This window comes from Rhagoletis zephyria, unplaced genomic scaffold (genome assembly GCF_001687245.7).
Source record: "Rhagoletis zephyria isolate East Lansing unplaced genomic scaffold, Rhagoletis_zephyria_1.1 Rzeph_scaffold_12706, whole genome shotgun sequence".
NCBI lineage: Eukaryota > Metazoa > Arthropoda > Insecta > Diptera > Tephritidae > Rhagoletis > Rhagoletis zephyria.
Window position 1 is genome coordinate 5,050 of NW_016169780.1, and position 11,153 is coordinate 16,202.

The 11,153-nt window shown below is 35.4% G+C and overlaps 3 protein-coding genes across 5 annotated transcripts in view; 1 reads left to right on the forward strand and 2 right to left on the reverse strand.

The window, feature by feature from the left end:
- Window positions 1–1,376, reverse strand: part of Pi3K59F (phosphatidylinositol 3-kinase 59F) — a gene marked incomplete at its 3' end in the record, with an annotated part of 6,422 nt that extends 5,046 nt beyond the window's left edge. The window contains exons 1-4 of the mRNA XM_017634065.1: window positions 1,213–1,376; window positions 990–1,030; window positions 310–931; window positions 154–249 (exon numbers count right to left, since the gene is read on the reverse strand). Coding sequence (XP_017489554.1) covers window positions 154–249; window positions 310–931; window positions 990–1,030; window positions 1,213–1,245 — 792 coding nt within the window. The remainder of the gene's footprint in view (window positions 1–153; window positions 250–309; window positions 932–989; window positions 1,031–1,212) is intronic.
- Window positions 1,377–2,351: 975 nt separating this feature from the next.
- On the forward strand, window positions 2,352–3,827 carry LOC108377790 (Mediator complex subunit 30). The gene is made up of 2 exons (XM_017634069.1): window positions 2,352–2,445; window positions 2,699–3,827. The coding sequence occupies exon 2, from the start codon at window positions 2,718–2,720 to the stop codon at window positions 3,708–3,710; it is 993 nt and encodes a 330-aa protein (XP_017489558.1). The 5' UTR covers window positions 2,352–2,445; window positions 2,699–2,717; the 3' UTR covers window positions 3,711–3,827.
- A 372-nt stretch (window positions 3,828–4,199) lies between these two features.
- On the reverse strand, window positions 4,200–10,461 carry LOC108377789 (coilin-like). Of its 3 annotated transcripts, none has more exons than XM_017634067.1 (5): window positions 10,127–10,461; window positions 9,618–10,081; window positions 6,560–7,614; window positions 6,349–6,454; window positions 4,200–4,401 (listed from the first exon to the last, which is right to left on the reverse strand). In XM_017634067.1, exons 1-5 carry the CDS (start codon window positions 10,345–10,347, stop codon window positions 4,277–4,279), a joined length of 1,971 nt encoding a protein of 656 aa, XP_017489556.1. In that variant the 5' UTR covers window positions 10,348–10,461; the 3' UTR covers window positions 4,200–4,276. The 3 variants fall into 3 exon arrangements, with proteins under 3 accessions (XP_017489556.1, XP_017489555.1, XP_017489557.1); XM_017634066.1 differs by having other exon boundaries at window positions 9,618–10,087; XM_017634068.1 differs by having other exon boundaries at window positions 9,618–10,072; window positions 10,127–10,459.
- Window positions 10,462–11,153: the final 692 nt, after the last annotated feature.

The window sequence follows — 11,153 nt, forward strand, 5'->3', positions numbered from 1 at the left end:
GGAAGTTTATTGGGTACGTCGGAGGACTGGAACTGTTCCTCTTAGAGGCAGCGAGACCACTTTACAAACAACAAAAAAGTTAAGCTTTGCAAAATACTTCCAAGTTTATATGGGATATACTAGTATGTAGTTCACTAAATTTTTCCGCCATACCTGCAATATGTCCGAATCCGGTACAGTCACCAATTTTGGTTTTGATAGTATTTTATGGCTTTTATCGCCTTCTGGTTCAAAATAGACAATGGAATACTGTAATGATAAGAAAACTCATACAGTGTCGACCAAAAGAATATCGTTGCTTCTACGTACATTATAATAGTCTTGGAAAACTGCAGTGGGAAACTCTATCATTAGATACATGTAATCCGACATACGTTTCTCACGTTCATTTATCACCTCAATCTCACGAAAAGTTAATCGATCCAGCCAATCGACTTTATGCATCTGACCATTACGATGCTTCTTTGCAAGTTTACCTAAACGTTGCATTTGTGATTTGGATGACTCTTTGCCTTTACCAGGCGTCTTGGATGGATAACTGCCATCTCCTTCGACACCTAACCACACACGTAAATCGAACATACCCTGGCGAAATAAACCATTCTTGCCAAATAACGAAATTGCTGTTCCACCTATAACAGTGGTTTTACCGGCTCCTGCACAGTCAAGGATCGTTAGAGCTAGCATTGCAGTGCGTGGTAGATCAGAAAATTGTAACGGCAGTGTCACCCATTCATTCCAGCTCCAACGTTTCGTGAAGGCTTTATAAGAGGTGGTGACAGGCAAACAGTATGGTTTACTTTTGTTGAACACTTGCAATCGTATTTGGAACGCAGGACACTCCTCTGAATAAAGACCAGAGAAGCGTAGAATAGGATCTTTAAGTAGTTTTTCGTAGTCCGGTTGCCGTTTTTTGCCTTCCAATGTACCACTGTAACAATAAAAATTAATTTTATCGTGTCGAATCACTTAGTTTGCATCATACTTACACCTTTATTTGCACCTGTTCATGCAAAGAAGAGCTGTAGATGTAGCGAAAGTAATCGTCCGGTAGTTGATTCATTTTTAATAGCTATTTTGAAAAATTTGGTCTACATTTCTCGTATTTACGTTGCAAGAAATGTTTTTTTCGCAAATTCGCCATCAGCTGTTAACTTTTCACCAGTAATGCCAACTCAAACTTAAAAAAAGAACAAGAAAAGGATNGTAGATGTAGCGAAAGTAATCGTCCGGTAGTTGATTCATTTTTAATAGCTATTTTGAAAAATTTGGTCTATATTTCTCGTATTTACGTTGCAAAAAATGTTTTTTTCGCAATGTCGCCATCAGCTGTTAACTTTTCACCAGTAATGCCAACTCAACTTAAAAAAAGTGCAGAAAAGAAACGAGGGAAATATGACGCAGAAAAGAATTTCTAACTGGCGGGCAGTCCACGGACTATTCAAAATTAATTTTGGTATATTTTACATAACTACGGGCGTGTGTGAATCGGTAACAAAGTTCTATGGGGAAAGCTTTTGAATAATATTTTTACTATGAGGAGACTGTTTTGCCAATCTGCTGTGTGAAATGAAATATTTCTTGACAGCAGTAAATTTTTGATAACCGCAGATTTATGCGGAATAAAATATTNTGCGTGACCGGAATAGACCTGCCGAAAAAGTGAGGTTAAGTTACTGACAACACCTTGTTATTATTACACCATGCACATCAACAATCTTTGCGATTGTCAAAATTTTCTAAGCATTTGTCAAAAATTTCACTAGACTCACGAGCTACTGAAATTTTATTCACCTCATAGTTGTCAAAAATTTACTCGTCGCGAACTTTGTTACCGATTCACACACGCTCTACATAATAAAACACAGATATTCTCAAGGCGAATATATAAGGTGGTATCGATTGAACAAATACAACAATTACTTGTATTTGGTTTTTGCTTTTAGCGGGCCATTGTCAAATTTCAGCTATTCTTCCCCGAATGAAAAAGGGCGACAGAAAATGCAAACACTCTCCCGTTTTCACTCACTCACTAACGAAATTCAAAATTTTGACAATCAAACGCTACTCACAGCTGATGAAACAACACCACCTTATATAAATTCGCCTTGGATATTCTGTTAAAAATTATGTCAAAATGCTGCAGCTACTTAAGTGTCGGCTTTATTTTGACTATGAATACGCCACATTGTTATTTAGGCAATATCATACATATACATATATAATAGCAATTATTATTTTTTTCTTATCGGGAAATGTATTTTATGTCGAAAGTTTAATGAGTGTATATAATCGGTATTGGGTTCGCAAAAGAAAGTATTGGGTACCGAAATCTTCCTGAAGTATTGGGTACCGGCAATTCAGCACATCACTAAGGGATGAAGAATTGCAGTTTTTTGCTATTGCTTGTTAATTTTTGCGTAAATTTTTAATTATTTAATTATANATTTAGGCAATATCATACATATACATATATAATAGCAATTATTATTTTTTCTTATCGGGAAATGTATTTTATGTCGAAAGTTTAATGAGTGTATATAATCGGTATTGGGTTACCAAAAAAAAAGTATTGGGTACCGAAATCTTCCTGAAGTATTGGGTACCGGCAATTCAGCACATCACTAAGGGATGAAGAATTGCAGTTTCTTGCTGGTGCTTGTTAATTTTTGCGTACATTTTTAATTATTTAATTATTCATAAAATCACTTTGCGAAATGTCAGGACAGTATCCTAGCGGTTATAATAGTCCGCTTGGTGGCCATCGTGGTCAATTTAATCCACAACAGCAACAGTCCCCCCAAATGATGAATCATGGAATGGGACAGAATACAATGATCGCCGGAGCGGCTGGTGGACAAATAAGTGCTGGCAGTGGTGGTATGATGCCCATGGGTGGTTACCATCCCCAACAGCAACAAATACCGAGTGGTATGGGCATGAGCGGACCGGGAAGTCTAATGAACACACCAATGAATATACAACAACAGCAGATGCAGCAGCATGTACAGATGGTGCAAGGTGGCAGTGGAGGTCCACCAGTAAGTACTGGCATGATAGGTGTTGGGCCTGGGATTGGCGCGGTCTCCACGAGTAATATCATACAACATGCACAGCAACAGCAAATAGCAATTGGCATGCAACAGCAGGCACAGATGACGGGAACTAATCCGGTAGGGATAATGCATGCCCAACAAACTACACCACAAACCGCAGCCGCTACTGGCAGCAATATGTTAGCTATTTCACAGCCAAATCCTCATAAAGAAATCAATATTGTAGCTTTATCGCGATTAGGTCAAGAAACTGTTCAGGATATAACATCACGTTTTCAGGAGATATTCACTGCACTGAAAATCATACAACCGACTGCAAACCGGGATAACAATACTGAGAAAAAAGTACAAGAATACTTTCGTACCATTAGATTATTATTCAAGCGTGTACGCATTATTTATGAAAAATGTAATGACGGGTACCCTCATGGTATGGACTACACTAACGTTGAGAGTTTGATAACCTACAAGGAGGAACAGCCAGATCATCGCACCGAACCCGCACAATGCGATGAATATCGTAAGGCGCTACAAGAAAATCAGGAACTAATCGAAACAGTCAGATTAAAAAATCGACAATTACGCGAAATAATAGACCGTACTCGTATAATTATTTGGGAAATAAACACGATGTTGGCAATGCGTCGGTCATAATATAGACACATATATCTAAGGCTTCTGAGGTGTAGTGGTTAGCAGTGCGCGCTACCAATCCACAAGGCCTGGGTTCAAGCTCGGCTTCCGGCCAACATCAAAAAATAGAACATAAAAAGTTTTTTTTTTCTAATAGCGTTGCCTCTCGGCAGGCAATGGCAAACCTACGATTTTATTCAGACATGAAAAGCAGCTTCTCATAAAAATACAACCGCCGTTCGGAATCGGCGTAAAACTGTAGGTCCCTTCCTTTTGTGTGACAACATCAAAGCGCGCACACCACAAATCGGAAGAGAAGCTCGGCCGAACACTTAACATAATGGGCCTCATGCATAAAGTGAGCTTAAGCGTGGATTCAACTTTTGCACTAATGGAGTGAATTTAAGCTCAAGAATTCGTACCGAAAATCGAGAGAGCATAAAAGTTCCGACTTTACTTTTTCACATGCATTTTCGGACCACCCTTATGTAAATACATATGTTACGCTTATATAGTCATTTAAAGCAATAAAAGAGCAACATTTACACAAAAACAATTTATTTTTGAAACTTCATAAACAAATTCTACTAAGTCTGCATCACTTTAGCATCGAGCATTTCCGGAAACTTTATGCTCATAAATCTATCACCTAATGATTCGTCTAAATTGTAGACGTAATGTTGTGGAATAATATCCTTTTCGAGACTTGCATCTGGAAGAAAAAAAACATCCTGTTAATATTAAATCTTAATAGAAAATAAAATTTATAATGATGTTTTATGGGCAAAAACGAACAAGTAATTTTTAACCGTTAATTTCTTTAAAATCCAGTTAAAAATTATAGAAAGATATTGAAAAAACAAAAATTGCACAATGGAATATTTATTTTTCGTTTATATTATATATCTCTAAATTTCTGGTAATCAACTACTCGTCGAACACCAACTTCTTCTGGCAGACATCAAGAAACTTAAGTTTAAGTTAAGTTATGTTAAGTAATAAATGAAATATCTACACTTAAAAAAAAAAATTAATTGTCTTTAAATGGAAATTGTCGCTACTTATTTAAATTAAGGTGCGGTTAAACGTGGCAATGCAAGCGCTTTTCTACGCGTTTTGCTGTAAAAATGCGAAATCGAAAGTTACTTTCCAGTGAATCGGGTTTTTTGCTGTAACTTTCTATTTGATGTCCGATTCCGAGCGCACTTGTGCCCAAGGTTGTTTGTAACAGCCAAAACGAATCGAGATAGATATAAACAAATGTATACCTAAATGCTCACAATGAATAGAGAAGTCGATTAAGCCATGTCTGTCTGTCCGTCCGTCCGTCCGTGTACACGCTAACTCGAGCAAAACTTGAGTAATCTCAAAGAAATTCGGTATGTAGGTTTCCCTTTATCCAAGGTAGGTTGGTATTGAAAATGGGCGAAATCGGACTGTAACCACGCCCACTTCCCATATAACGGTGTTTTCAAAAAATGCCAAAACTATATTTCAGGAAATATGCAAAATAAGCATGGTCGTTAAAATTAAGCTTGGAAACCCAGAATAAGCAATTCCAAGCAAAAGCTTAAAAATTTCGTCCCGGGTTATAAGATCTAAAAGCATACCAGAAGCACGAAAAACAGATACTTAAGGGGGCATTTTTTCGTGCCGTTATAAAAAAATTGCAATTGTATTTGAAATCGCGTCTTATGGATGCACACAATCGAAATTATTTCAAATTGCTTATAAGATTTTGATTTTACCACTTTTCCGTATTAGAGATTTTTCTTTTTATAAAATTGGAATCTTTGATTTTAATACAGGACGAGGCGGAAAAATATAACAACTGATTTCGAAACTTGCAACAAATCTCCCTAACTTGAAGATTTTGGCACTGAACCTATTCTGGGTAAAGGATTAAATTTTAATTCTTTTTCTCATCCCTTTATAAAACGTAAAAATATATCAAATAGTATTGTCAATATGGTCGATGGCTTAATGTTTGTTTGATAATTGAATGAGCTTTAAAACAGCATCAACGAAGACAAATTGTGGACAATCTACTAGATGCACCAAACAGTTAGACAATAAGGTATTCAAAAAATTAATAGTCCTATTCAAAAGGTAGCATTCAATAATTTTGTTGTCCATTTAAATCCAAATAAATTATTACACTGTTTAAGCCTGTCCTGTAAAACTTGCCTTTTACCGCTTTCGGTAAAATCGAAAATAGGGGTCGATATGTATATAGTAATTGCCATTTTATAGTATATTTTGTATCACTTTGTAACAATTTGAACTGAAGCGCGTTTCTGATATACTAATGAACCGATTCTTGTACAAGTTCAAATTTTTTCTAACCGCATCGACATATGGAGCGGTTTGCAGCCCTGGTACATATGAGCAGTTTATTTTGGAAGTGACATTTCAGGCCGTTTGATTTCATTGATCGATCATTCAACTGTGCCTGAACGCGTCTGTTATTCGTACAGGTTCATCAGATAAAGGTAAAGGTTATGCCATTAGCTTACGACGGTAGAAAAATTTACAGATGCATTCAGTTGGAAGTAACTAACAATTTAGAAATTTAGAGAAGGAAACGAATTATGCCACCTTGAAGATAAACGGCGCATATGTAAGCGTTATATACATACATAGTTCACTTAAAATTTACCTAATATGGCGAGTTTTAAAACTTTCGTCCGCCGATTTATATGTTCGCATTTACAAGCTATGTATTCAGATACATCCTTTTTCTCTTCTAAACTTCTCCGATTGAACTGCAAAACATAAAAAATTACATGCATACATACATATGAATACACTTGACATGCATATATGTACATATGTAAGTACTATGTGTACTAGATTTTATAGTTTCGTACCTTAAATACAACAATATCGCCCACTGCAGGCATAGATGTAAGTGGTGTACAGAAAGGAAGCATCTCAGTGGCGCTCATTGCGCTAATGCTTTTGTTTAGGGTTTCTGAAAGCCTAGAAGTATTCGGCGTCATTTGAAACGGCTGTTGTTGATCATCAGCGTCACTCAAATCAATCACGTCTTCATCATCATCTAAATCTATAACACAGCTCTCCTCCAATTCCAAAGAATTATTAGATGCATCCGTTGTGTTTGCTGTTATTTTAACGAATGATTCTTCTTGGACTATTTCAGCTTCATTGTTGGCCGGCTCTTTTTGAGATTTACTTTCATCGCCAGAAGGCTCAGTCATTGTATGATTCTCACTCGACTTTCTATTTTGATTATTTTCGCCTGCAATTGAGATATGTTTTTCATCAGCTTTTTCTTTACTTTCATTGCTCGAATGTATTATTTCTTCCATGGCTTGTTTTGTTGTGGATTCTAAATCACTTGATTTTTCTAATTCGCTTGTGATGCTTGCGTTTATTTCTGCTTTTTCAGTGAGCTCAAAATTATTATTAGTATCGTCCTTTTTGGATTTTAGTTGGTCGTTACTTTCCATATTATTTACGTTTTCTATATCACCTTCTGCTTCGACATTATTTGAATTTTCTGCAGCCACAAAAGTATTAGACAAAATGTTTTTCTCAAAATCGTTATTCAATGGCTTGGCAAGTTCATTTTTGATTAAGATGTCGATATTGGCGGGCGGTAATAGTATATTTTCTTGAATATCTATTAGAGGTTTCCGAGCTTTACGGCTTCTGTTAATTACTTGTAAAGGAAAAACCAAAGGCTTTGTAATATCATTATTCAAATGGCATTTAAAAATTACTTTTGGCGATTTATTTTTATCACGAATGGATGTGGTATTAACTGGATTAGTTTGTTTATTTGTTGTCGACTCTACGATAGTTGAATCATCAAAATATATGTGCGTGTTTTTGCCGATTGATTTTGAATTGGTAAGGAAAGTCGACGAGCAAATTTCCAGCTGCATTGTTTCAGAATTTACTATAAAGAATCGTTTTAGTTATTGGGAAGTATAAATCATATATCAATTCATAATACAAATTTAATACCAGTTTTTTTTTTTTTTTTTTTTTTTGTACAGTACTGCATCGGTTCTCAACCTGTTGGTCGCGAAAGGGCTACATGTCGCGAATCAATCCTAAACATATCAGAAACAATTGAATAAACCATCAGAAAGTTGACGTGTTAGCTCAATTGAAACAGTCCCAAAAATCTCATTAATATTGTATGTAATAATAATAATAATAGATTGGCGCTTACACATATGTTAGGGGATAGAGGGAGGAAAATACAAATAGTTTTGTAACTGCCATTTTGAAGGATCCAATCGATGTTATACATTTAATTTAAATTGGTATTGAGCTCCAAATTCTGATAGCAAACAAAAAACAATCTAGACGCCGGTAAATTTTTGTACCTTGGGACAACAATATTGTGCGTACGAGATGATTTTACAAAAACTAACAGGGACGGAAATAATCATTATTTTTTTCAATTTTAACCAAAAAAATCAACAAGTTGTAATCGTTGTAAAACCATTTTATTTATACCCACGTATTTGTTTTCGTACGTCCCACTGTAATTTACAATGATTATTATTTTTCGAGTTTAACCAATAAAGATTAAAAATAATAATTAATATTTGAGTTTTAATTTTTCGCTCAAAGGTAATTATTATTACTTGATTTTTATATTTTCGATCAAAAATAATGATTATTTTATGATTTTTATTTAGTCGCTCAAAGATAATAATTATTATTGAGTTTCATTTTTTTCACTTAAGAATAATGATCATTCCAAAAAAATTAAAATCTGTACCATCGCGGTTTCCGCCGTATCCTTTTCAGAGGTAGCGACACCCTAATTAAAGGAACAAGTCTAAAAATTTGCAGGTAAAAATTTCAGTAAGTTGCGTCTGTAAAGCCTTTCAATTTTATAAATAATCACTATTTTTATGTGGAAAAATAAAACTCAGCAATAATTATTATCTCTGAGCGAAAAAATAAAAATCATAAATTAATCATTATTTTTGATCGAAAAATAAAAATCAAACAATAATAATTCCGTTGAGCAGAAAAATAAAAATCAATAATAATTAATATTTTTGAGCGAAAAAAATAAAACTCATAAAATAATGATTAAATGCTGATATAAATAATTTTACTCATAATGATAACCGCCCCTGGGATATGTGGTCAAACTTCTTCTTACAATAAATGAACCTATCCACGTTATTTAAAACTAGATTTAATTTCTTCCTAGAATCGTAGCTTAGATTCCCATAGACGAGTCCAACATAGGAAATATGGAGAACGATGAGGGACTTAACTTAACTAGAGTGCCGCAGATTTCTTAATATAAAATATAATTTTTGATATACTATGACATGTGATCCATGCAAGTTAAGCGGGGATTCATTTTAATAGCAAGAATAGGAACAACATATTTGAATTCTAGCACCATCTCGTTCAAAATAATTGGTTATAGTGTACTGAGATCAAAAGGAACGCACGAAATAGGAAGTACCTGCCATTCATGATGGCCCAGACTTCAATTCTTTTTAGGTCATTTAATCTGGCCACCAAGTCTTCGCTTAAACGACAAGAAATTTTTTGATGAGACTCAATAAGAATATTGACTTGCTAGTATCGGAACTATTTCTTGCACGTTTATTTGCCAAAAGTTCTATGCTGCGACTGCCGCATTATACTAAAGCCAGACTTTCGACATAAGCTACTATTCCATATGAACACAGATATATTTGCAATATTTGATGGTAAAGTATATATTTTATATATAAGAAAGGGACGCGATACAATTTTAGGTTTCTTACTCCACCGTGAACTAGTGGACCGTGGAGGTATTACGATAAGGACATGTGGGTCGCCAGTTGGAAAAGGTTGGGAACCACCGCAGTACTGTATTCGAAAAAAAAATTAGTTAGGGCGTTTTTATATCAAGGTACGACATGCAAATTTAATTACCATTTTGCCTTTTTCCATCCGTCTCAATCTCTCGTTTGTGAGATCGTTTTTTTTTAGGTTTACTTATCGATACTAACCCTTCCTCTTCCTTAGCCGTATAACTCTGATTTTTTAAAATATCTGAATTGGATGTTTTGCGATTACGAGCGCCGAGTTCAGCTGGACTATCATTTGGTGGTATTTTCGTAGTTTGCTTAAATGCACAAGTCTGTTCATTGGTACTTGTGATTTCTTGGGACTCGTTGGAAACTGGAGTTGCCACGTTGGACGCCTCTAATGGTGTACACTTCGACTTTTTAGTTTGATTCTGAATAGAAACATCTAAGATTTCAGTAGCCAATGTATGATATTTCCTTTTTTTAACTGACTCTTTCTCAGTCGGCAAAGGTTCCGGATTAAATTTCTTTGAACGACGACGACGAGATTCCTCGAGAGCAAGTTTTGGTATGAATGCCCTGGAAAAACTCAAACTTTTTATATTAATTTTACCATTGGTGCAACTTTATTACTTAAGTGATCCGGTGAATTCCATAACTTCTATAGATTCCTGCGGTGGAATAAAAAGATTATCATCCGTGAGAAAATGTACCGGTCGTACGTCAAATATTTCTTCCACACGATGTTGCAAACATTGTACGCTTTTCCATAGTGGATCTACAAGAATTATAACAAACTTTCTTTCATCGTCAAAAAAAGTTGACAAATCAATTTTCACTGGAAACTTCTTCATTTTATCACAAGACAACAATTAACAAACGCTAAACACAATGAAGAAAAAAAATTGTTTTCGATTTGGACATGGCTAGGGACAAATAGTGATAGAATTATGCGAGTAACGAGTACAGAATATCGATACTTTTACTGAGTACTGAGTAGTATCGGGAACTCGATACTTTTCGACAAGTACTGAGTAAGTATCGCGAATAACAACTCCTACTTGAGTAGAATCAACGAGGATGTGCCCAACCAATGCCCGGCATGTGGAGAGTGGCCGCATGACTCCCGGCACCTCTTCACATGCCCCGAGAACCCCACTCAGCTAACGCCCCTGTCCCTATGGACAGCCCCTGTGGAAGTAGCACACTTCCTGGGCCTCCCCCTAGCTGAAATTGACGACAACGTTGATGGATGAACCGCCCCGAACGGGGCTTAGTAGCCGCTAAAACAACAACAAAACACATCGAAGTTTTATGAACTTTTTTAAGTAAAAATATTAAAAATCCTTATGAAAAAGTTCGTTCTTTCAATTACAAATGTTTGAAAATTACCCAAAGACATTGTGGCGACCGTTCGAAAATTATCTTCCACAACCAATATGAATTTCGTGAAAAGGAACATAACGCTCATATACTTCAACACTATTAAAGCCCAAAAAAAAGCCTAGAAAAACGGCTTTAAAATTTGAACTTACATACTCCCATAGTAAGAATTAATACATATTTTGTTTTTATGAGCTACTGGTAATCGGTACAGCTATTTTTATACACCATCGAAAAGGGGCAGCGGTCTTTTCACCATTGGCTTTGGTTAAAAATT

Coding starts and splice junctions, on each gene's coding strand:
- LOC108377789 (XM_017634066.1), bottom strand. CDS start 10,347: ATGAAGAAGTTTCCAGTGAAAATTGATTTGTCAACTTTTTTTGACGAT. Junction 7,615..9,617: donor GGATGGAAAAAGGCAAAATG/GTAATTAAATTT, acceptor GATTCTTTATAG/TAAATTCTGAAACAATGCAG. Junction 6,455..6,559: donor GCGATATTGTTGTATTTAAG/GTACGAAACTAT, acceptor TATGTTTTGCAG/TTCAATCGGAGAAGTTTAGA.
- LOC108377790 (XM_017634069.1), top strand. CDS start 2,718: ATGTCAGGACAGTATCCTAGCGGTTATAATAGTCCGCTTGGTGGCCAT.